The sequence below is a fragment of the Rhinolophus ferrumequinum genome, chromosome 25 (assembly GCF_004115265.2).
Source record: "Rhinolophus ferrumequinum isolate MPI-CBG mRhiFer1 chromosome 25, mRhiFer1_v1.p, whole genome shotgun sequence".
In the NCBI taxonomy this organism is placed as follows: domain Eukaryota; kingdom Metazoa; phylum Chordata; class Mammalia; order Chiroptera; family Rhinolophidae; genus Rhinolophus; species Rhinolophus ferrumequinum.
In genome coordinates, this window is record NC_046308.1 from 7,795,603 (window position 1) to 7,821,325 (window position 25,723).

Genomic DNA, 25,723 nt, shown 5'->3' on the forward strand with positions numbered 1-25,723 from the left:
ATCCTGGGTGGGGCCTGGGAACCTGCATTTTCACAGGCTTCCCTCGGTGGCTTTGACAAAGGCAACATTGTGAAAACCAGGGAAGGGCATGTTGCCGCCGCCTTGTCCACTGGAGGTGATAATTCTATGCTGCTAGGGCTGTGGGTGCATCTGGTACAGGACTTGCTGGGCACTGGGTATACAGTAGGTGCTCATAACTTGTGGTAACGCTGCAGCCGTTGTTGCTGCCGCGGTTATGACAGAGGGACTCAGCTGCCTCCTTGCCACCCTCTCCCCTGCAGAGGTGGCTCCCAGCGATCCTGGCTATACAGGGGCCACTGCCCCACCCCGGGAAGAGAGAACGGGGGGAGCTGGAACCAGGGAGGACCGAGCGGGCTACCCATCGGGCCCCTATTCCCAAGCGTCTGCTGCTGCCCCCCAGCCTGCCGTGGCCCCTGCCCGTCAGCCCCCACCCCCGGAGGAGGACGAGGAGGAAGCCAACAGCTACGACTCGGATGAAGCAAGTAGGTGGCCCTTAGCAGAGGGCATCTGGGGATTCCCTTCAGGGTTGTCCCCGGGGAGCAGGGAGGGCTCCGGCGGCAGCCCTGGGTACCCCTCCCGCCCTCAACATACTGAACATAGTAAATGCGTTAGCCAAGTTATAAAAATACAAACTTGTGTTACTAAATTCACAAAATGACATTAGCTTTCTGATACATACATATGTCATCATGATCTATAGATCATCTAAGTTACCATTTGAATCACTTTAAAGAGTACAGTTCAACTATATTCACGTTGTCCGGTTGGGCGGTTCCTCAACAAGTCAAACAGAATTATTGCATGACCTAGCAATTCTAGGTATACATTATATATATGTATTTTAATCGTTTCCCAAACTCTTTAATGAGTGTCTTTCTAAAAGTAATTTTTTAACCATGATTTTAAAATGTCTGGATGGTTCCTCTTGCATCCATCCATTCAGGGATTTATGAAGTACCTGTCCTGTGCCTCTCGCACTCAGACCCCGAGTCCTAGGGACACACACACACACTTCAGTGGCACTTCTGAGTGTGGCTGGAGCAGCAGGGGAGAGCTGGGGTTGGCCTGTGTCAGCTGGAGGGAGGCATGGATGGACAAACGTCTGGACTGGACACCTGTTGCAGGACTGGGGGGACGTTCCAAGAGTTCCAGGTCCGGTGGAAAGACACCCTGCTCAGATGAAATGGACCGAGGGCTGTCATGAGTGGCATGGCTCTGGCCCATCAGGTCACCTCATTGTAAAATGGGGAGCAAATACTGCCTCCCACACAGGGCGGAGGGGAGGGTAAACTGAGGCACATCCTGGCAAAGTGCTTCCTAAAACTGGAAACCATTATTATATAATGTGCTAAACACACGTGAGGAATTATGATGATGTGATATTCACATCAGAGGGAAGGTGATACACACATTTGTTGAGTACTTATTTTGTGCCACGAACTTTTCTAAGTGTGTTACGTGCATGCACTCATATAATCGTCCCAAGGAGCCTCGGAATAGTGGCTTTTACTGCTCCCGTTTCACAGACAGAGAGACGGAGGCCCCGAGAGATTCACTGGCTTGTCCAAGTTCACACGACCAGTAAGTGGAGGGGCAATCACACAGCTATCGCAGAGGCCAGACCTGGGTGAAATATCAGCTATCCCCTCTGGCCCCAGGCTCTCCTCTGGGTCATAGGTCAGGGTTCTGCAATCTCAGGGGAAAGGAGTTGGGGAGTCCACCCCCCAACCTTGCCAGCCACGGGCTACTTCTATTCTGGAAATATGCCATGTCTCTCCTACCTCTCTGCCTTTCCACTTCCTGGTCCTTCCGCCTGGAACAGCGGCCACTGCTATTCCATCTGCCTTACGTGTCCCTTCACTGGACTGCCAAGCATAGATGACCCCTCCCAGCCTGTGTCTGTCCCCAGCGATTTATAACAAGCCTATCTCTGTATTCAACTCTGTACTCCTCACTCATTCCTCGATATTTGACAAATATTTATTGAGCACCCACTAGGTGGCCCAGACTGTTCTAGGTGCTGGGGATACCACGACAGAAAAAGATCTGACGGAACAACCAGTCTAGTAGAGAGAAACATACCAATGAGTTCACTTCAAATAGCAACAGGGCTCCATGAAGTAATTAAAATAGGGTGAATGACTGTGAGAGTAGCTGCTTTAGATGGAGTGATCAGGGAGGGCTTCTCTGAGAAGGTGACATTCAAGCTGAGACATGGATCCTGTGAAGGCACCAGCCATGGGAGGTTCTAGAGGGAGAGCATTCCAGGCAGTGGCAATACCAAATGCTAAGACTCACTCCTTCAGCAAGTAAGTGAGTACTGACTGTGTGCCCTGCACCGTGCCCAGTGGGGACACAGCCGTGAACAAGACAGGCACAGCTCTTGCCCTTTTGGGGTTCTCTGTCCAGCAGTTCAGGGCGTCGTTAACTAGGCCTTGCACAAATAATTACCCAGTCACCCGTGCAGAGGGCCTACCAGCATGGAGTGTCCAGAGCAGGGAGTCTTCCTCTCCTCTGTAGGCTCAGTGCCTCGCCCCGTCTACGGGGCACATAGTAAGTGCTCAGGAAATGTTTGTTGAATGACTGAATGAATGTTGTCTTGGTTCCTGCCTCTTCCCCCTCCAGCCACCCTGGGTGCCCTGGAGTTCAGCCTTCTTTACGACCAGGACAACAGCTCCCTGCACTGCACCATCATAAAAGCGAAGGTGGGTAAGGGGGCCAAGCTGGGCACCACTCAGGCTGTGGGGGCATTTCTCAGGAACTCGGGAGGGCGTGCTTTACCAAGCCTGTCTCTGTCATTGCCTTGTCTATCTGTGACAGTGACAGTGGTGAGGAAAAGGCAAGAATTAGCCACAGCCCATATCTGTGGGGGAGGACCCCCTCCGGGGACAGCCCCAGAGGAGTTTCACTTATCTTCAGCCGCCTCCCAGGAGCCAGGCTTCAAGGGCAGAGCTGAGATCTGCTGGGCCTGTCCACAGCATCTCTGGAGGAGACCGCAGAGGTGCCACCTGGGAGGCAATGACAGCCTGATTTGACAGCTGACGTGGCCGTGGAATAGCTCCTTTGGCTGATGTGGCTGTCAAGCTGTAGCAGCAGCCTGAGTCGGCCCTTTGTTGCAGATACAAGGATACTAACGTGGGCTTCAGGGGGGAAGGCAAACCAGGACGGAAAAACTTCCCCACGCTGCAGGCTCCGGGGGAGTAAGCCAACTGCATTCCAGACCCCAAGGAAAGCTGGATGGTGATATCAGTGCAAATCCCAGAAAGTAACGGACTAGGATTTCCTCTCACCCCAAACAAAGCTCAGGAACCAGACTTCCTGGGTTCAAATACCAGCTCCGCTGTTTCCTGGCTATGTGATTTGGGGGAAGTTACTTAACCTCTGTGGGCCTCAGTGTGAACATTTGTAAACGGGATAATCTTCCATAGGGATGAGTATTGAGTATTAAATGTAAGGTGGCCACGTTCCAGTTGGCCCAGGACAGTCCCATCTGTGCCTGTTGCCTTGCTGTAATAAGTAACGTCCCTCCTCATCAAGTGTCCCAGCTTGGATGATAAATGAGGCATGAAATGCCTAATACAACTCTTTGATCGACGCAGCCAGGTCACTTCTTCAGCAAGCATTTATTGAGCACCTAGTATCTGTCAGTCACTGAGGCACATTCAGCCCCTCCCCCCGAACAAAGCAGGCAAGTACATACATTATCTTGTTTCGTCTCCATAGGAACCTCTGAGGTAGGGGCCATAATTAGCCCCTTCGTACAGATGGGAAAACTGAGGCTCAGAAAGTTAAAGCCTGAGGTCACACAGCTGGTAAGGGATAGAACTGTATTTGAGTCCGGATGTTATAGTCTCTACCATGTTTCCCCGAAAATAAGACCTAGGCGGGCAGTCAGGTCTAATGCATCTTTTTTTTTTTTTTTTTAAAGATTTTATTGGGGAAGGGGAACAGGACTTTATTGGGGAACAGTGTGTACTTCTAGGACTTTTTTCCAAGTCAAGTTTTTCTTTCAATTTTAGTTGTGGAGGGTGCCACTCAGCTTCAAGTTGTCCTTTCAGTCTTTTCAGTCTTAGTTGTGGAGGGCGCAGCTCAGCTCCAGGTCCAGTTGCTGTTGCTAGTTTCAGGGGGCGCAGCCCACCATCCCTTGCGGGAGTCGATCCGGCAACCTTGTGGTTGGTTGAGAGGACGCGCTCCAACCAACTGAGCCATCCAGGAGCTCAGTGGCAGCTCAGCTCAAGGTTCCGTGTTCAATTTTAGTTGCAGGGGGCGCTGCCCACCATCCCTTGTGGGAGTTGAGGAATCGAACTGGCAACTTTGTGGTTGAGAGCCCACTGGCCCATGTGGGAATCGAACCGGCAGCCTTCGGAGTTAGGAGCATGGAGCTCTAACCGCCTGAGCCACCGGGCCGGCCCTCTAATGCATCTTTTGGAGCAAAAATTAATATAAGACCCGGTCTTATTTTACTATAAGTATATTTTACTATATAGTATAATATAACATAAGACCAGGTCTTATATAACACAACATAACATAAAACAATAATGTAATATAATATAATATAATATAACCGGGTCTTATATTAATATTTGCTCCAAAAGACACATTAGAGCTGATTGGCTGGGTCTTATTTTCAGGGAAACACGGTAGCTCTAGGTCCGTAACCGTTCATTCACAGTCTTCTCCTCCGGCTCCAGAAATGGGGGAAAGCCACCCCATTCCAGCCCCCTCGAGACAGGGATACAGAAAACTCAAATGCTCACGGGCTGGGCTGGTAATGGAAATGAGAAAAGTGTCTGAGATGTGAGGGTGTGGTAGAAACTTTGGTAAACTGGAGTGAGTAGGCCCCACTCAAAGACATTTAAATTCAAAATTTAAAAACAGAATGTCTGCCAGTTTGTCACCTCGCGATCCAAACAGTCATTCCAGAAATGTTTTTTAAATATCTGCTCTGTACCAGGCAGTGCCCTAAACACTGGGGATACCGGAGAGAACAAGGCCGTACCCTCATGGACTCTCACTGGGAAATGGAAAGAAACCATCACTATAGCATCTCTTGAGTATTATACACCCCCTGGGGCTTTCTACAGATTTTGTCCCATTTCATCTTCACAACAACCTATGAGGAAGAGTCTATCATCATTCTGATTTTACAGACGGGGAAACCGAGGCACAGAGAGGTTAAGTGACTTACCCAGGTCGCACAGCCAGGAAGTGATAGAGCTGGGATTCGAACGCTTGTAGTCCTGCTCAAAAGCCTGTGATCTTACCCCTTAGAGAACGCTGCCAGCTTTCCCCCTTGTACCCTATTTTGTGGCATCCTCTCCCCAGCTAGTAGTAGTAAAAATTGTTCACACATACTCGTGCCAGGCCCAGAGCGCAACCATCACAGGTGAAATCGCATTTAATCCTCTAAGAACCCCATGAAGCAGAGGCTGTGATCAGCCCCACTGAATAGATGAAGGCACAAAACCTGGGATTGGGGGATTGGTGCTGTGACGGGACGGTGGGAGCCCAGAGGTGGGACACCTGTCCCAGCCTGGGCACAAAGGAAGGACAGAGGGTGTCCAAGCCCCAGGAAGTTTGAAGTTGCTCATATTAACAAGCCCGATTAATGTCTATGCCAGATTCCTTTCTCCCCTTGTCTCAGGTGAGCTTCACCCCAGCCCTGTGAGGGGGCCCAGGCAGAGACTGTGATCCCCATCACAGGGATAGAGAAACTGAGGTCTCAGAAGGGAGAGCAGGGGCCGGAGCCAGAACTCACACCTCCTTTCCCTAGCCTCTCCTTTTCTCCCACCCTTCCTATTCTGGGACATCTCCTCACCTCCTAAGAGGGACAATCCAGCCTGGATGGAACACTTACTATGTGCCAGGCACTGTGTCAAGCGCTTTACAGGTGAAATCGCACGTAAGTCTCACCATTCCCGGAAGCAGGCACTGTTCTCTTCCCATTTGACAAATGAGGAAAATGAGGCTCAGAGAAGTTAAGAAACTTGCCTAAGGTCACACAGCCAGGAAGTGATCTGACCAGGCTTTAAACCCTGTCTGCCTGATTCCAGAGCTCTTCCCACGATACTGTGTTTTCCTTCTATCTTGTTTTGGAAGAGGAAGCACACATGGTAACCGATGGTTGGGACAGATGCCAGGGGCTGTGCCCAATGCCTGTGACAGCTGAGCGCCTGGGCCTCCCAAAGCCCTCCCACCATTGCCTTTTGTCTTACAGGGACTGAAGCCCATGGACTCCAATGGCTTGGCCGATCCCTACGTTAAGCTGCACCTCCTGCCGGGAGCCAGCAAGGTACCATATGGCCTGGGCCTCTCCGCAAGCCGGGCACATAGGCCTTGGCAGGCACGCAAGGTTCCCAGCTCAGAGCCTAAAATAGCCCTATCTGCCCCCAAGTCCCCCTCCTCCCTGAGTGGCAAAGTCCTTGCAAAGGGCGAGGGGTGGCCACGGATCATTCTCCCTCAAGGGACAGGGGCCCTGTCCATGTCTCCCCCCCAGAAACCTGGGATCGGGGACCTGCCAAGGGCCAGGAAAGAATCAGATGCCCCGAGTATGCCCTTGGCCTGCTCAGATACCTTCAGTGGCTCCCCCGCGCTGGCCCTGGTCCCCCTGCCCCTCCCATTTTATGCCCCAACCAAACACTCCTCATCTCGCAATAGTGACGCGTACTGCCTGTAGATTTCAGGGCCAAGCCCTTGAGATCATGTTCTCCCCCTGAGAGAAAAGGCACCCCCATCGCACCCACTGTCTCTCCCTTTCCAGCTCACCTGCGATCATTACTTTGCTCTAGGGAGGGAAGGTGGGATGGGTTCTCCTCTTTAGATTGACCCACTCAGAGCACATGGCTGGAAAGTGTGCCTTCTTGGGGTTTATTTTTTGCTTTGTTCTGTTCATGTGACACGGATGTCCGAAATACAAGGGTGACTGTGTGCCCTCGGTTCCATGATCTTGGGGAAATGCTTGTTAAAAATCTCTATGAGTATCAAATGCCCCATAAGACAAAAGGGGAATATCTCTCTCTCTCTCTCTCTCTCTCTCTCTCTCTCTCTCTCTCTCTCATATTCTTTGGATCTAGGAGAAACAGCCCCTGCCTTGGCCTTGGCCACACTGAAAAGTGGTTAGCTACTCCTAACTCCCCAGTCACATTTTCTTCTCCTTGAGACTCTCTCCTTTACTCCTAAATCCAAATGCACTTTGCCAAAGAATCCAGTGAGTCATTTACATGTTAGTGTGCATCAGATTTGCCACCAGGCCACCTCTTCTGGTGACCTCATAGAGTAAAATGAAAAATTCTGTTGCCTCTAAGGAATTTCAGGCATCGGGGATGCTCTTTGGGAAAACAGATGGAACCCTCCCGATATCCCCACGAATTGTTCTGTTACTGCCGAGGAGTGGGGTGACTCTCCTTTCTGCCTCTCTGACCTATAAACATAAATGATTTTTTTCCTCAAAGAAAGCTGTCTCTACTTTTCTAATCTTAATGGAAAGTCCAAAGAGGGAGCCCAGTGCATGGAGGGAGGGTGGCCCAGTGTCCAGCATTGGTGATGGCTGTAGCCGTCAGCCTAGAGGACAGACCCTCCCCCGCACTCCCTGAGTTATGCATTTGGGAGCAACTGAGCCCCTGGACACTCCTAAGGGGAGTGTCAGTCCCCCACCCCAAATCAGCCCAAAGGATGGGGCTACAGAGCCGGCTCCCCACTGAGGCAGGTATCTGTCTGTCTGTCTGTCTCTCTGGGTTCTAGTCCAACAAGCTTCGGACAAAAACCCTGCGAAACACTCGGAACCCCATCTGGAATGAGACACTCGTCTATCATGGCATCACAGATGAGGATATGCAGAGGAAAACCCTCAGGTACCTGCTGGCAGTTGGGCAGAGAGGGGCCCTGAAGCTGGGCACAGGGAGACACTCTTTAAAGCATCTCTGCGTAGTGTTTCTTTTTTTGCTGCTACAAAAACAATACACATTTCTGGTAGAAACTTCTGTGTGTACAGATAAGTGAAACTCTTAACATCTTGCTGTCTGGACCTCTGTGTGTGTGTGTGTGTGTGTGTGTGTGTATGCGCGTGCAAGCAAAAATTTTTTATATAAAATTGAGTGTTTATAAAGATGAACCATCCTATTAATCAGCCTTACTTAACAATATGTTGATGCCATTTTTATATTCTTCTACAATGTTGTCTTAAACTGCATTGTTCATTATATAAGCAATACACGAATACATTTTTCTTGTAAAAAAATTATAGAAGGCAAAACCCTTTTAATGTTAGTCCCTCGCACAGCGTGAGTCTGCTCTGCTTCCTCCTCCCGTGCGTGTATGCATACGCGGACTATGGTTTGCAACACAGAAAGTGTCACGCTGTATATATCTGGTATTTGCCTTTTTTCCTAGCAGCATAGCTTGGAGTTACAGCCCTGAGAAGGCATTTAGAACTACCTAATTTTTAACTGCTTCTGAGTACTCCGCAGAATAGATTGATCACAGATTTTTTAATGTTTCATGATTAAATATTAGAGATAAACAGAGAAGTATAGAATATAATAAAACAAACATCCATGAACCCAGTACTCAGTGTTTTAAAAAACTCTTACTACTTCGCTGTGTGTGCTGCAGCGTTTTTTTGTTATTTTTATTTTCGAAGAGTAAAGTTTCCACTAGGAGCTTCCAGATGCAAGTGTAAGCTCCTAATTGTAAACTTCATCCTCCCTCTCCTTCTTATCCTCCCCTCCCCAGGGCTAAACACCACCCTGAATTGTAGGGCTATCATTCCCAGCGAGCCTTCTACTTCAGCTACATAATTATGTATCTATAAACAATATGTGGTATTGTTTGGCATGTTTTAAAATTTTCTGGGAATATTTACCAGTTTCTCTAGCCAATTCCCTGTGGATAGATATTTAGGTTGTTGCCAGCTTTTCTCTGTTACAAAGTTGCAACGAGCCTCCTTCTTGCTTCCTCCTGTTCATAGGAGTTTTTCCTGAGGATAGAAACAAAGAAGGAATATTTGCTGGATCATAGGATATGTAGGTTTTGTGTGTTTTTTTAATGTTACAAAGTATGCAAATTGCTTTCCAAATTGGCTGTTTCCAACTACATTCCCACCAGCTACAATACTATTTTTTGAATGTTTTGTCTTGTTTTTCTTTTGTTTCCTTTTTTACTTTATTCTTTTATTTTTTTAAGTACCTTGCTCAGAGACATTTTTTCTTTTTTTTTTTTTTCTAAATTTTATTGGGGGAATATTGTGTTTCTCGAGGGCCCATGAGCTCCAAGTCGTTGGACTTCAATCAAGTTGTGGAGGGCGCAGCTCAGCAACAAGTCCAGTTGCCATTTTCAATCTTTAGTTGCAGGGGGCGCAGCCCACCGTCCCATGTGGGAATTGAACCTGCAACCTTGTTGTTGAGAGCTCGTGCTCTAACCAACTGAGCCATCCAGCCGCCCCTGTTCTTTTTGTTGTTGTTGTTCTTTTTTGTTGTTGTTCTTTTTTTTTTGTCTTTCTTTTTTACAATACTGTTGTAAGTAAACGTTTTTATTGCAGTGTAGCATACATTTAGAAAAGTGCACACATAAAAAGGGTTTCCGGTTGATGAATTGTCACAAAGCGAACACCCTGGGATCAGAGAACAGAACATTCCCAGACCACAGAAGGCCCCCCGGGTGCCCCCACTCCAGTGAGGACCCTGCCCCCAGGGGATTCACTATCCTGACTTCTAACAGGACAAATCAATGTAGTCTGGTTTTGCATTTTATAGAAATGAAATCATACATTTGTGTCGGTCTTCTTTCACTTAATATTATATGTGTGATATTCATCCATGTTGTCGTGCGTCGTATAGATCATTTTCATCACTACTTAGTATTCCATTGTGTGGATAGACCACAGTTTTGTTTATCCGTTCTACTGGAATGGGCATTTGATTGGTTTTCACTCAGGGGCTATTAGAATAGGGCTGCTAGGAACATTCTAGTAGCTGTTAACTGGTGCCCAGGTGCACACATTTCTGTGGCATACATACCTCCGAGTATAAGGGCTGAGTCACAGTGGATGTGTGTGTACAGCTTTAGTACAAACTGCCAGTTTTCCATAGAGATCGTACCAACTTCCACTCCTACCAGCACTATGTGAGAGTTCCGGTTTCTCCAAATCCTCGTCTGGACCATTCCGGTGGGTGTGTAGCCATGTTGCATTATGGTTTTTGCATTTCCCTCATTACTAATTCCAACATTATTTTCCATGTACGCTGTTATGTTTTTATAGTTATTTCAGATTTTTCTTAAGAAGTCCCCCCTATAGAAAATTGACGTTATTTCTGCTTTTCCACAATTAGAAACAATACTCTGATAAACATCTTTGTAGTTAAATACTTTTCGCACTGACCTTCGTATGTCTGAGAAAAATTCCTAGAAGTGGCATTACTGGGGCAAAAGTGCTGATGATGCTTAAATCTTGGGACACACGTTGCCCTGCAGAAGGATGGTGTTGATTGCACCCCACCGTGGAGGCAAGTTCATTGTCCAGCCGTGTAGAGTGTGGGGCTCAGTTGTGAGGGCCTTCTGGCTCTCCAGAACTTTGAACATTGTTCGACAAATGCTGATGGCCAAGGAGTGACACGCCTGCCATCAGTCCCTGCCTGTGCCCCAGACGGCCTCCCATGCTTTGGGAGAACAAGTCCTTTCTTGGCTTTAGTATACGACAGGATGAATTACCACCCTTTGACTGGTCTTTTTGGCCTCCTGAGGGAACTTTCTCCTGACCTACCTACTCTTTCTGTGCCTCTCTGCTACTCAGTGCCATGCAGAAGACAATATAGTGTTTTAGGGTGAGGGAGACCTGGATTCAAATCTTCATTCTGCCTTTTATTAGGGAAAAATAATTCAACCTCTCTGGGCCTTCGTCTCCTCTCTCAAGTGGGAAACTCAGATGTTCGGGGGGCAGGAAAAACTAAGTAAGGAGAGGTCAGCTAAGTTCCTAGCCCAACTTTGCAAAAGATGATGCTCAAATGGCCATAAAGTGTATAAAAAGGAGGCTCAACTTCATTAACAATCAGGGAAGTGTAAATGAAAACTACAGGGAGATAGGCTATGGTTAAAGACTGAGCAAATAAAAGTTGGAGACAATGAAGAACAATCAGAACCTGCATTACTGCTGGTTGGGAGGGTAATTGGTGGAAACAATTTGTGCTTAGAAGTTTTCCCTGAAGCCGAGCTTATGTGTAGTCCTCGACACAGCAATTCCACTCCTAGGAAGACACCCAATCGAGATATAGTTGACCTTTGAACAACCTGGCTTTGAACTCCACAAGTCCACTCCTATGCTGATTCTTTTTCAATAAATACTGTAAATATAGTTTCTCTTCCTTATAATTGTCTTTTCTACAGCTTACTGTGCTGTAAGAACACAGTGTTATAATACGTATCACATACACAATACGTGTTAATCGACTGCGTATATTCTCGGTCGGACTCCCGGTCAACAGTAGGCTATTAGTGGTTCCATTGTTGGGGTGTCAAAAGTTGTACGTGGGTTTTCGACTCTGCAGTGGGTCAGCACCTCCCAACCCCTGCGTTGTTCAAGGGTCAATTATGTACACGTGTGTATGAAAAGACATGGCAAGTCTCTTCCATGGCAGCTTTACGCATAGTAGCTCAAAACTAGAAATAGCTCAGAACCATGTGCCCATCAGTCACAGAATTATTAGGGTATGTCTACACAATGGAATACTATACAGCAATACAAAGGACAAATTATGCACGTGGATGAATCTCACAGACATAACGTTGAGCAAAAGAAGCCATCAGATTCCATGTATATGAAGGTCAAAAACAGGACAATGAATCATGGGGCCAGAAGACAGATAGTGGTTATCTTTGAAGGAGTGATCACGAGGGTCGTCTGGGGCTGGAACGGTCTGTATCTTGATCTGGGTGGTGGTTACGTGGTGTATGCACAGGCAAAAATTCAACAAGCTATAATTTCAAGATTTGTCCACATACTGCTTATAAGTTATACTACAATAAAGAAGAAATAAAAGACACCTGACCTAGTTTCCAACAAATAGGAAATTGAAATGTTCCTGTGCACATTACACATTCCTTCCTGGCATCCATCACAGCTCTTGGTACACAATAGCAGCTCAATATATGCTCTTTTTTCTCTCCCCCACCCCTTTTGTGGATCTCAGGATCTCTGTCTGTGACGAGGACAAATTTGGCCATAACGAGTTTATCGGTGAGACCAGATTCTCACTCAAGAAACTGAAGCCCAGCCAGAGGAAGAACTTCAATATCTGCCTAGAGCGGGTGATCCCGGTGAGTGCCTTTTCTTGAGGGTTCGATGGGGGAGAAACGTTTGGAGGGTACTGCCTTCCTCTGTACCTGCAGAGGGGGTGACAGATCTGCAGGGTGCCACACAGTAGAGGGGCTATGGCAGCTGTTGAGAGGAGAGTGAAGATTTCAGGTTAGAACAGCCAGCCTTTTACCAACCCTGTGGTAATATCACTTCTATGAATGGCAGAGTCCACTTCGGCAAGACTGAGAAGGGCAGCGTGGTGTGGCAGTGTGGCCTGCCTGGGTGCAACACCCAGCTCTGCCATTTCCCTGCTCCCTGGCCTTGGCCAAGGGTCTGAGCTATTTTGAGCCTCTGTTTTTCTTGTCTGTAAATGGGCATTATAACAGTACCTGCCTTGTGGGAGGGTTTCTGAAAGCCATAATCAGAACAGAACCTAGGACATAATAAGCACTCATAATTTTTTTTAAAAATTGGGCAATGTTGGGGAACAGTGTGTTTCTCCAGGGCCCATCAGCTCCAAGTCAAATCGTTGTCCTTCAATTTAGTTGTGGAGGGCGCAGCTCAGCTCCAAGTCCAGCTGCTGTTTTTAATCTTTAGTTGCAGGGGACGCAGCCCACCGTCCCATGCGGGAATTGAACCAGCAACCCTGTGCTTAACAGCTTGCGCTCTAACCAACTGAGCCATCTGGCCGACCCAGCACTCATAAATTCTTAACTGTTGTTGTCATAGGAATAATATTGCCTTACCCACCTGTCAGTCAGAGAATCATAAAGCACCACACGGATAAGCAGGAGGCAGGATAGCAGTGCTGAAGAGCAGCCGCTCTGGAGCCAGAGTCCCTGGGTTTGAATCCTGACTCTGCCACGTGTCGAATAACATGGGCCAAATTACTCACCCTCTCTGGGCCTTCTTTTCTCATCTGTAAAATAGGCTGACAGAGTACCAATCTCATAGGGTCTCTTAAGGGTTCATGTGAGAGACCTTATAAAGCATTAGAACTGTGATTCTTCGAGTAATACTTTTCTTTTGAGAAAGAACAAGAACCAACCTGAGGTTCTCCAGTCGGGCTACACCTTAGAATCAATTAGAGTTTTTAAAACCAGAGCTTTACAAATCGAGATTTGTGGAGCTCTCTCCCTGGAGATTCTGACTTAGTGACGTAGAAGGTGTGATCAAACAGCACAGTGAATGTTTATTTTTGTGTGTGTGTGAATGTTTAAATTCTAAAATAATTTATTACAGTAAAAGACACAGTGCTATTAATCCCCCTCAAAACATTCCCCCTCACTTTAAACACACTTGTCCCATCGTTCTTGCCACTTTCTGAAGCAGTTCTGGAAGTCCTCTTCCGTGAGTGTCTTTAGTTGCGCTGTCATGGCTGCCTCCATGTCCTGAATTGATTCAAAACGTTTACTTTTCATGGTCATTTTAACGTTGGGGAAGAGCCAGAAGTTGCACAGTGCCAGATCTGGTGAATAAGGTAAACACACCGTAATGTTTTTATTTGACAGGAATTGCCGTACCAGAAGTGATGTGTGACACAGAGCCATTCCATTGTGATCACAAAATACAGTGAGTGCTGCTGCCAAGTGCCACCCAGTGGAAAGGCAGGGATCTTCAATATGGGATGCAGCGCGTCAAACCTTAGTCACAGTGTGTGACAAGTTTCAGCTTGTTTGGTGCAGTCAGTCAGGTGTGAGCTACTGTTGAGAGAAGGTGTGTTTTAAAATGTGCCGTAAATCATCCTTCGTCAGGACAGCACTCCGTGTCACATATCGGTTCTGGTACAGCAATTTCTGTCAAATAAAAACATGACAGTGTGTCCTCAGCCACCTTATTCACCGGATCTGGCACCATGTGACTTCTGGCTCTTCCCCAAAGTCAAAATGATTCAGGACATCAAGGCAGCCACAACAGCGCAACTAAAGACACTGACAATAGAGGACTTCCAGAACTGCTTCCGAAAGTGGCAAGAACCATGGGACAAGTGTGTTTGAAACGAGGGGGAGTATTTTGAGGGGGATTAATGGCAATGTGTCTTTTACTGTAATAAATTTTTTTATTTAAAAATTCACCGTATTGTTTGATCACACCTTGTAGGATGGGACCCAGCAACGTGTATTGTTAGAGATAATCCAACTCGCCCTTTTTGTTTTTTTTAAATATGGGCCACTTGGGCCCAGAGGAGGAAGCTCGTTGCCAAGGTGACACCGCGAGTCAGTGGCCGTGCTCTCAGGTGCCGGGCAGAGCCAGCTCTCCTGTAACCACCAGCACGCCTGCTGCCCCTGGGCAGAGAGCCAGCTCCCCACGGGGAAGCCGTGGCGGGCAGGAGGGGGAATCCTGCAGCGTCCTCCCACCAGATGGCCGGCCCGAGGATGGCATATCCATGTGCCATGCCGTATTTGTATAGCACAGGTGAAGGAATACGACACAGAAAGGAAAATTGCAAAGAAGAATTGACATCAATGCCAGGCTCCAAATAAATCATTGAAGACAACCCTAGTTGTGGAGCGTTGCCTCTCGGTCTTTTCCTGTTCACAGCGGGTTCTTTAGGCTTCCTCTTCTTTCCCTCACTCAGTGAGTCCCGTGGTCAGGACAGTGGCCAGGCCTCCGCCTGGGTCATCAGCTCCGAGGCCCGCCCATGTTCCTGTGATGGATGCAGCCAGCCCCAGAGGCACGGAGGTGGCAGGACAGGCAGAGGCCTGCAGGGGGCCACAGGGCTCTACTAATCGTCATCCTTTGCTCTTCACCTTGAGCCCTCCCAGCACCAATTGCCTCACCAAGGACAGGGCCTGCATAAGCGCTGTTCCCGCCCCTCTTGACCTCAGTTTCCCTCATGTCTAAAATGGGGAATTGTATTAGGTGGGTGCAAAAGTAATTGCGGTTTTTGCAATGTTTTTTAACCTTTTAAACTGCAGTTATTTTTGCACCAACCTAATATTTAACCAGCGGTTTTTACACTGTGTTCCCCAGAGCCTTACACCCCCACAAAAGGACCTTAGGAGTCACTGGGGAAGAAGTACCTGGTGGTCAAACCCCAAGACCCCTGTGCCACTCCAGCCACAGAAAATCAAATTCTATTATTTTATGTATGGGGTGCTCTGCCACTTATTTTTTGTGTGATGTTGGGCAAGTGGCTTAACCACTCTGACCCTCAGTGTCTTCATCTGTAAAATGGGGATAGTAATACAACCTGTGTGGTAGGCTGTGTGCATTAACGTAGTCTGTCAAATGGTTAGCACTATATAAATTTTAGGTGAAAGGGGGAAAGCTAGAGGGCCACAGAAGCTTGGAGAACCTGCCCTGTGGCTCTGGATGCTGATGGAGGGGTGAGGGGCTTCTGGTCCTTCCTGTGTAGGGAGATGAGCCCGACAAATAATACTCTCTTTCCTTTCTGTTTCCTTCTAAGATGAAGCGTGCTGGGACCACCGGGTCCGCCCGAGGCATGGCCCTTTATGAGGAGGAGGTGAGCACAGAGTGGGTCTTGAAGCCACCAGTCGGGGCCTGGCATCTGCCTTTTCTCTCCCTCCCTGTCCCCATCCCTACTCTTTCTCCCAGAACCACCTGCCTGTTGGTTCCATGAGAGCCACCCTTGCCCAAGGCGTTAGGACATGAGAGCAGGGGGATGCTCTTTACACCCGGAGCCCGAGGTGGGCGAAGCCCCATCCTCTCGCACCCAGGACACCCTTGACTTCCTCGGCCTGGTTGGCAGAAGCTCTGCTGGCGATTCTGCAGGCCTAGAACAATGCCACCCTCCCTCCGCGGAGACATACGGGGGGCTCTTTGAACTGCGTGTCTAGCCGAGGCTGGGGGTTGGGCTACACGTCCATGCCCTCAGCCCAAGTCTCTGTACGCCCCCAGGGACTACACTCGTGAGAAGGCTGGGTGGACCAGGGAAGCCTGAGCTCAGAGTTAGGCACTGGGCTGGGACCAGGGTCAAGCTCAGCCTGTGATCAGAGTCAGGGCTCAGTCGTGTCTAAGAGTAAAACCACTGGCCCCCAGGGGCCTTGGACTGGTCCCCTTGGCTGTTACCATTTGTCCCTCCCTGGAGTCGGGGGTGGGGGGTGGGGGGTGGGGGGGTTCTGCTGTCCGTGGTGCTGATTGCACGAGCACTGGCTGAGCTCCTCTTGCTTTCTGTAGGCTCTTCCTTAAGGAGCCCATCCACACTGCCTGCCCCGCCTCCCTTCCTAGGCTCACATGCCCTCTTCTCCTACTGCAGCAGGTGGAACGTATTGGTGACATAGAGGAACGAGGCAAGATCCTGGTGTCCCTCATGTATAGCACCCAGCAGGGTGGCCTCATCGTGGGCATCATACGCTGCGTGCACCTGGCCGCCATGGATGCCAATGGCTACTCGGATCCATTCGTCAAACTGTGAGTCGACGCCTTGAGACCGTGAATGGGCCCTAAGGATCCTATATCTTTGAGAAAGGGGAACCAGAGAGCTTCCCTAAGATCATTATACATTGAGGCCCAGAGAGGGAAACGAACCTGCCCAAGGTCACACAGTGAGACAGATGACCAGAACTGGCTAGTGTGTGAGGCTGGAGTCTCAGGCAATTAAACTGGCATGTTACTTGCCCATATGAGAAGTTTTGTGGCTCTGTCCCCTCCTGTCAGAGAGGGGTGGCTGGCAAGGCCATAGTAACCCCATTTGTAGCCCCCCAGAACCAGCAACACACCTCTCCAGCTGTCCAGAGCCCACCACCAGAGAAACAATCTGGCTTTTCTCAGATTCAGCCTGGAAATGCTCAAAGAAAAGATGTTAGACTTTGGGCCGTATTCCAGTAATCTCACTCGTGGGGAATAGGGGAGACTTTATCGTCTGTGTTAGTTGGGGTCCTCTGAGGAGATGCCACAATGGGATTAAACAGATGAGGACTTCCTTAGGGGAAATGCCTGGGAGGGAAGGTGGGGAGAACTGGGGGACACGGAGAGCTGTTAGGGGAAGAAGGAGGGAGTGGTGAGTGGAAACATTCTAGATGCAAGTTCAAGGCCATCACGGAGTCCTTAGGTCAAAATTGGCCATCAGACAAGCTCTATGTCACCTAGAAGTAGGCCTGCTCTAGTGTCCCCACCACATTTGGTCATCAGCTGGGAGCATGGCCTTGGCACAAACATGGTGTGCATTTCCAAGCACAGTAGTTGGGGCCTTGGTCAGTACGCTTCCTGTAGTTGGAGGTCCACCAGGCATATTCTCATGGTTGCCATTGAATCAGATGGGGGTTCAACTCCCACTTCTACCAGGGGCTAGCTGTGTGACTATAAGCAAGTTATTTAACCTCTCTGAGCCTATTTCCAAGAGTGATCATAAGGCCAAATGAGAAATCATATATACAACAATTAGAATTGTGACTGGTACAGAAATATTTAGCTACTCTCACTAGAATTCTGCCTTAGCTTGTAGCAAGAAAATGTGTGTTTCCATAGATATGGTTGAGAGCCTGGGCTTTGGATCCATACTGCCCAGGTTTGAATCCCAGAGCCAATAGTCTTCAGTTTTCTCTAGCTGTGTGACCTTGGGCTCGTGCCTTAACATCTCTAGGCCTCAATGTCATCTATAAAATTGGAAGAATAAGTGTGCATTGGGTCCTGTCTTCCACGAAGCAGAAACCAAGACAGGGGGAAATGTGCAAGAAATTTGTTGGGGAAAATACCTGTGAAGGAATATTGACAGGGAGCTGGAGGACTGCAGAGGCAACAGGCCTTGGTACAAGTCTGCTCCCTGTGGAGGAGGGGGTGGGGGAGGGGAGGATGAGCGGGCAGGGAGAGGCTTGGACTGCAGAGCAGTTCTAAGGAAATTTCAAAGTCGCCCATCAAAGGAAACCTGCATCTCTCAGAACCAGGGCTGCATCGTGTCCCTGCCCGCTCAGGCATTGGCTGAGAGCAGCCGTGGGAAGCATGGCCACGTGAGAACATAGTGGTGAATCACAGCCCAGCAGCTTGTCAGTCAATTTCGCCCCCTGCTGTTGGAGATCTAAGAGGTGCATGTTTGTGGGTTCTGGTATATAGTATAGTAAGTGCTCAATAAAAGCCTGTCACTGGTTATAGATAATTGAAATCACTATTCTTACTCGTGGCAAAAAGTATTTAATTACTGTTCTCTCAGCCTGGGAGACACTTGCCCTGATCCTACTGCCTCTGGTAACTGAACAGAACACTATCCTTAAGTTTTTGGCTAAAAATCAGGCCAGTGTGGGCTTTACTTCGATTTCCTCTGAGGATTTAGTTAACAAAAGAACACACGTGCCAGGGATGAATTTGATTTCTAGGAGGCATTTGGTTTTATTTTCTCACTTGCTCCTATAGAGAAAATGAGCTGCTGTCCTGCACGTCCTTAAATCCCAGCCTCATGCAAATTGGTTTTCTGAAATAATTCTCCCAGCATCCCTTCTCCGATCCACCCAGTCGCTTCAGAAGAAGTAGAGTTGCTGTGGTCACTGATGAAACAGCTGCCTTTGTGGCTTTGTGGTAAAGGAAACGGGAAACCGTGAATCAGTTTAAGAGCAAATAAAGATTTCTAAAATCAGAATTGCCCTTTTTTTTTTTTTGCTTCGCACTTGGTATCTTTTAATTCCCCCATTTGTGTCTCTTCTTGAAAATTATGCTCAAAAATAGTTTTGTGATTGCGTAAGACATGTTTGCCCTCTCTGATTGGGAAACTGAGGCATGTTGTAGTTACACTTGGTTTCAAATTTGCATAGTTAGTGACAGCTTGAATCAGACCCGAAATGCCAAACTCTTATGAGCTTTTAGCCCATTGCATTTATTCACCCAGAAAATACTGATTGAGCACCTACTATGTGCCAGGCATTGTGCCTACACCAGGAAAGAGCCTTCTAGGCAGAGGAAACAGTCTGTGCAAAGGCCCTGGGGTAGAAAGAAGAGTGTGTAGGAAGTGGAGTGAAGAGCGTGGCTGGACTAGAGCAGGGACCCAACCCCTCAGGCTCTGAAGGCCACACCAAAGATGCTGAACTTTACCCTGAGGACAAAGGGAGGCCACTAGATAGTTTTGAGCAGAGGAGTGACAGTAATCAGATTTGCAGCTTATCCTTTTTGTCTATACACATGGCATCTCCCTAGAAGTTGGCAATCTAGGTGTGATAGATGGTAATATGCCAGGTACCACCGTGCAGGCTCTCAAATTGATCCATTGGGAGGAAGTAGTGGCTAAGAGCACGGACTCCAGAGGCAATAGCTGAGTTCAGTCCCCGCTGTGTGACCTGAGGCACATTTCTCAACTTTGCTGGACCCTCAGTTTCCTTGTATGTAAAATGGGTCGTTTCAGTTCTACCATCTAGTGTTTGCTGAGGAGTAAGTCCACCTAAGGTGCTTAGGGCAGTGCCCGGCCTCAGGTAGAGACTCTAATGCGCATCGGTCATCATTCATGTGGATTCACTTTCTGATTTGTTCATCAGTTACTTGTTCATCAAATTCTCCTAACACTGGAAGGAGCTTCTAGGGTCATCAAGAGGCTGTTTCTTATTCCTTAAACTTCATTCATAACAGCCTCTCATGTCTCCTCTCAGCTGGCTGAAACCAGACATGGGAAAGAAGGCCAAACACAAGACTCAAATTAAGAAGAAAACCTTGAATCCCGAATTTAATGAGGTAAGGCGGCCCCATTTTGGGCATGCTTTGAGACGTTTCCTGTATATGAGAGAGAAACAAAGTCCCTACCAGAATGTTGTTGAAAAAGCTCTCTTTCATAGATCAGCTTGAGTTATCTATAGGAGAGGTAGTGAGTTCCTTGTCACTAGAGGGAATCAAGCCTAACACAAAAATCTATAGATTAGAAATGTCATAGGGCAGAAGCTGAGTTTGAAGAGAGATTGAATTAAATTACCTCCAATCTTCCCCAATGCTAATAGTCTATAATACTGAAATTCGAGGAAATAAATAGGGACAGCAATGCCCAGTACCATGTATCCAGTTGGTGCTGTCCTCTCTCTGTACTTCTCTCCCACATCCATCCAATGCATCAAGTCTTGCTAACGCCACTGTCTAGATACCCACTGAAAGTACTCCTTCCTCTGTGCTCTCACTGTTACTGCCTTGGCTCAGACCCTGGCATTTCACGCCTGGACTATTGCAGTAGACTCTTGACTCACCCACTGTTCACTATGTCAAAATTTTACAAACTCAAAGAAACGCTTCTCGAACTTTATCCTAAATAAACCATCGTGGATGTACACAATGGTTTAGCTGCAAGGGAGCCTTTTATCATATCATTAATGGTCGTGAAAAATTGCAAACAACCTAAATACTCAACTGTGGGGCATTAGGTTATGGTAGAGCCACACAGCCATTAAATGAAGCCATTAAAATGGTGATGCAGAAAAATATTCTCCAGCGCCCTAAGTTGGTTTTTACCAGGTGTTACACAATGGAAAAAGAAAGCCACAATATGATATATGCATATTACATTTCACATAGTATGATACTGAAATATTTTATTATAATGTTTGAATTAATATTCGTACTAGTTTTTAAAAACACATCTGTATGGTTACACCTGGGGCATGTTGACAGTGGTTATTCTTGGGTAGTTAGATTACCCACGTTTTGGGTTTGTTTGTTGGTTGGTTTCCTTGTTTAACAATGGATGAATTTTAAAATTAGGCAGAAAAGTTATTTTTTAAATCAGATGGTCTGGAAACATAAGCACTTCTCCCTCGTGTCAGTTTCAGTCCCCTCATCCGCCTTTAATCTCTAAATGATGGAAACAGGGAAAACCGTACTTTAGAAGCTGCCAGAATGGAAGGATTGAGTTCATGGCTATCTGCCTTCCAGGAAATGTGACCAGGACCGGCTCTCTTAGAAAAACCGGGGAGGCGGGTGGTAGATGAGGGTAAATGGGATCAAATATATGGTGATGGAAGGAGAACTGACTCTGAGTGGTGAGCACACAATGTGATATATAGATGATGTATTACAGAATTGTGTACCTGAAACTTACGTCATTTTACTAACCATTGTTACCCTAATAAACTTCCATTAAAAAAAAGGAAAAAAAGAAAAACCCCACTAGCCTTTCCAATTGCAAACAGAGTGACATTGAAAAGAGAATGTCAGGGCTTGAGGGACTTTGTAACACAGAATATTTGTTGAAAGGGAATTGTTGGACCTGGGGAAGAGGCTCAGCGTGGAAAGGCCCCCTTGCTCCCAGAATGCACAGTTCTAGGGCCTCCCTTTGACCCATGAATCCCTAGGATTTAGCCTCTTAGCTCTAATGCCAAAGGCTCTGGGACCCTCCCACTCACATGTCCTGCTCTCTCGTATCCAGGAGTTCTTCTATGACATCAAACATAGTGACTTGGCGAAGAAGTCACTGGACATCTCAGTCTGGGACTATGACATTGGCAAGTCCAACGATTACATCGGTGAGTGCTCCCAGCTCCCGGAGAAAACCCCATCCTCTGTCCTCCCCGGAGAGGGGACCCTTCCCCAGGGCTGCAGGAGGGTGAGTGCCCCTCGTTTCTCTTGGCAACCTCATCGTCCAAATGTGAAGTCGGGACCCACAGTCCTGATTTGGATCCAATTAGGGAATGCCTTTAGACGAAAGGGCTTAAAAAGCTGGGAAGAATGGGTCATGACTGGTTATCTGCTGAACAGATCGCCTCCAGGGGAATGTTTAAATCACAGGAGAGTGGGGTCCGTGGCTCTGCAGAAAATAGGGTGCAAGGAAGTCTCCTAAACCTATTTGCAAGTCCAGGGTGAAGGTTCTAATTTTCCTAGTTCCCCCCGCCTCCCAAATAATGAGGGAGAACAGTCATTAAAGACGGAACAGGGAGGAAACTCCAGGCAAGGGACACTGCTTGAGCAAAGGTGTGGAGGCAGGACTGAGCAGCGTGAGGAAACTCACTCTTTGGAAACAGGTGATGCCTTCCCAACAGTTGTGGGAGATACGTTTCCGGGCGTGAGTGGTGATTTGTAGAAAGTCTCCAAAAGTGGACAGTGAAGTGATGACTCAGTGCTATAGTAGGGAGGCACCAAAGGTTCTTGAGGAGAAAAGCCCAGTAGTGATAATATCCTAACCACCTTCCATAAAGAACGGATCCCAGGTCACCGGAGGAGAGGCGAGGGGCGGGGGTCACTGCTTGGTGGCAGTTTTTCCCCACCTAGACATTTGAGTCCAGAATGACAGCCCCACGCGTCCCTCCATGCTGACCGGTGTCCCTATCTTCCCTTGTCATCCAGGAGGCTGCCAGCTGGGGATCTCGGCCAAGGGAGAGCGCTTAAAACACTGGTATGAGTGTCTGAAAAACAAGGACAAGAAGATCGAGCGCTGGCACCAGCTACAGAACGAGAACCACGTGTCCAGCGATTAGGATGGTGCCAAGTCCCCACCTCCATGCCCCACCCGCTGCCCTGGTCACCGCGCCGCCTCCCGAGCCTGCCCCGGCAGCCCAGTGCACTCTGGTGTTTCTTCTCTACACCTCCCCACCCCACCCCCTGCCACCCTCCCAGAGCCTGCCCTGGAGGTCTCCCCCTCGCTGTGGGCACTGCCGCCAAAGACCTTCTCCTCCTTCCGTGATGCTGGGACGCGGGCCCTGAGCACAGCCCGTGTCTGGTCCCTCCAAGATGGGGCAGTAAGGATAGGGGTGGGGAGACTTTTACAAGGAGGGTGTTCATTTAACCACCTTCCAGTTGGGGTAATTACAAACGTTCTGCAGCATGTAGGACTGTTTTTCAGACCCTCCTGGCCTTGAACAGGTGCACACATACACAACTAGTATTTACTGTGTCGTGTCTGCTGTCTGCGTGTCGCCTCAGTGGTCAACAGACCTGACAAGGCTGTGAGGACCTTGTCTTGGGGCAGAAATAGAGCTCCCAGTTTCCCACCACCTTTCCACATACATACCCCAATTGCCAGGAAAACGCCACCATGTTCAAAATCCCTGGTGACTAGGGACAGTCTCCCAGCTCCCAAATGCTTCAAGAAATGGACACGTAGAATACACAAAGGGACTCAGTAACCCCCTCTTCAGGATGTCACCTGTTTGCTTACTAGCAAAAAAACAACACCCGTTCTCTACCACCCCCCACCACCCCTGCTTCTCTCTCCTCCTCTTTCCCTTTCCTGTCCCTGACACCACACCAGACTCCCCTTTGCACCCTCTCACCTCTTCTCTCTGCTCCCATCTCTCTCCCCTTCTCCTCTCTCCCTCTCCAAGGGTGTCACATAGCAAAAGCAAAGAATCTCCTAACACAGCCTTCCGCCCTCACCTCCTCACCAGCCTGACCAGCAAACGCTGAGAAACTGGCAAAACTCTGAAATTCCACTTAGGCCGGCGCTTGTTCAAACCACCCCCTTCTCCTGTTGGCAGAGCTAGGTGGCCTGGGGCTCAGGTGGGCTGCTGGTGTGTCCCCGGTGCATGGCGGCGAGCATCCTGTCCCGCAGGCTGTGTAGCTGCCCCACTGAGGGGCCTTCTCGCCCCCGGCCTCCCCAAGTGGGCGCAGAGGATATTTAGAAACCAGAGCTCTGGGTCCGAGGGGGGCCTCTCCAAAGCCTTGGCATTTAGGTTTCATGTCCTCTGCTCTTAGTTAAATGAAGCTCGGACCCATCCCAGACCCTGATTCTCTGCTCCTTTGACTCTCGCACCGGTTCTCCCTCCGAACCCCCTCAATCTCTCCGTCTCTCTTCTCTCTTGCAACCCCTTCACCAAGTGTATCGGACGAATAAAATGCCATCAGCAGGGATCTAAAACTTTAGAGACTGACAGGCCCTGATGTCAAAACCTTTTGTTCCATCATGAATCAGTCTTTTCCTTATAAAAAAAAAAATTAAGGAGCAAAAGGCAATAAGGACAAACATAAATTTGAGGTTGGGTTGGAGCATTCTTCAGTGCCGTGTTGAGAAAGGCTTGGTTTTTCCCAACTTCCATGAAGTCTTTCCCTGTGAAAATCACCCTCTCTGTCCAACCCTCCCCTGCCTCCCCCTTCCCTTCTCCCCCATTATCTATAGACATCATCAGATGGATAAACTCTCACTTTCTCCTAACACACACCTTTTAACCTTCTCTCTCAGTGTGCTCCACCCCCAGCTCTCTGCACAGTTCATTAAAAGTCACTGATTTCTGGCCTTGAATAACCATTTTCTAAACATCAAGATCCCCAAGGTGGCCCGCAGCTCCTGAGCGGCCGTCTTGCCTCCCGACCCCTCTCTCCCCGTCAGTCCCCTGGGCACCCACTCTCAGCCCACCTCCTTTCCAGGGTTTGCCCTTAGGAGAAAGCATGCTGGCTGCGTCGCCCACGCCTGACGCTGGTGTTAGCACTGGAATCAGCACGCGGCAAGCTGGCAATGCCAGCAGCCTGGGCACTCACTCTCTCCGCTCTCCTACAAACGTAACTGCCTCCCTGCCTAGAATACACACCCTCCGGTGCATGCAGAACCGTCCAACCACCTTTCTTTGTGATGATGTAGCCAAAAATAAAGTAGCAATATCCAGGAAAACTGGTGACCTGCACTCTTCCTTTCTGGTTTCTGGAAGTTCTTTCTCTTTCACCAGGATCCATGAGGCTACCTGGACGGTCAGTATTTAATGAGCTTCTACTATGTTCCAGCTCCAGGGGATGTGGAGGTGAACAGGAAGGTGTGGTCTCTCTGCCCACGTGGAGTTTGCTTTCTGGTGGATTTCGTCTTGGGCAGGTAGGCTGAAGGCAACGTGGCTGAGCCCACACCCTCTGAGAAGAGTGCTTTTTGCTGGTGCCCACCCAACAGGCAGACAACATCCTCACCTACTGCCTCCTACCCCAACCTTGCCGAAAAGTCCCAAATGGTTATAGAATCAGACAATGTCAAGGCTGAAAGAGATGGTAGACTTGATCCAGGGCCTAGTTCAATCAGCACATTTATTTGACAGATGAATAACCCAAAGCTCAGAGAAGGGAATGGCACATCCAATGTCTCATGGCAGCAGTACCAAGAAAGGGAGCTAGATTGTTGGACTCCCTGTGCAGTGCTCTTAACACACTGATTAACATGGATGTGGATCATCGAACACCTCCTTTGTATTCTAGCATCTTCCACCCTGCAATGAGGCTTCACGGACAGCCCCTCACTCAAGATTCTCAAAGGGAGCTGAGTAGGTAGCTAATGTCCCAGACGAATTCTTAATCTCACTCTAATCGATCCCAAAAGTACTTAGACAATTTATCAGGAATGATGGTTACTTCCCAGAAAGAGCTGTCAGTTCCATCCAACAGAAACGTCTCTTCCAGGCCAAGTTAGGGACAATTTCCTTTTCTTACCCCCAAAAGGGCAGGTCTCAGTGTTGGGGCATGAGTCATTGTATTCAAATCACCTGGGGCGACTTTTCTTTTTCAAACCACCTATGGTCTCCCCACCACTTCCCCACGCCCGTCAGATCTGCTATGTCCTAGGGACAAGGTATATATTTGAAAACTTCC

General features: G+C 48.3%; 1 protein-coding gene across 9 annotated transcripts in view; it reads left to right on the top strand.

Annotated features, from left to right (window-relative positions):
* Window positions 1-24,115, top strand: part of RPH3A (rabphilin 3A) — a 228,003-nt gene extending 203,888 nt beyond the window's left edge. For all 9 annotated transcript variants that reach the window (XM_033098347.1, XM_033098346.1, XM_033098345.1 and 6 more), the window contains 10 exons: window positions 282-503; window positions 2,647-2,726; window positions 6,242-6,316; window positions 7,765-7,874; window positions 12,204-12,330; window positions 15,720-15,776; window positions 16,530-16,684; window positions 19,840-19,921; window positions 21,597-21,693; window positions 22,511-24,115. In XM_033098347.1, coding sequence (XP_032954238.1) covers window positions 282-503; window positions 2,647-2,726; window positions 6,242-6,316; window positions 7,765-7,874; window positions 12,204-12,330; window positions 15,720-15,776; window positions 16,530-16,684; window positions 19,840-19,921; window positions 21,597-21,693; window positions 22,511-22,641 — 1,136 coding nt within the window. In that variant the 3' untranslated portion in view covers window positions 22,642-24,115. The remainder of the gene's footprint in view (window positions 1-281; window positions 504-2,646; window positions 2,727-6,241; window positions 6,317-7,764; window positions 7,875-12,203; window positions 12,331-15,719; window positions 15,777-16,529; window positions 16,685-19,839; window positions 19,922-21,596; window positions 21,694-22,510) is intronic.
* Window positions 24,116-25,723: the final 1,608 nt, after the last annotated feature.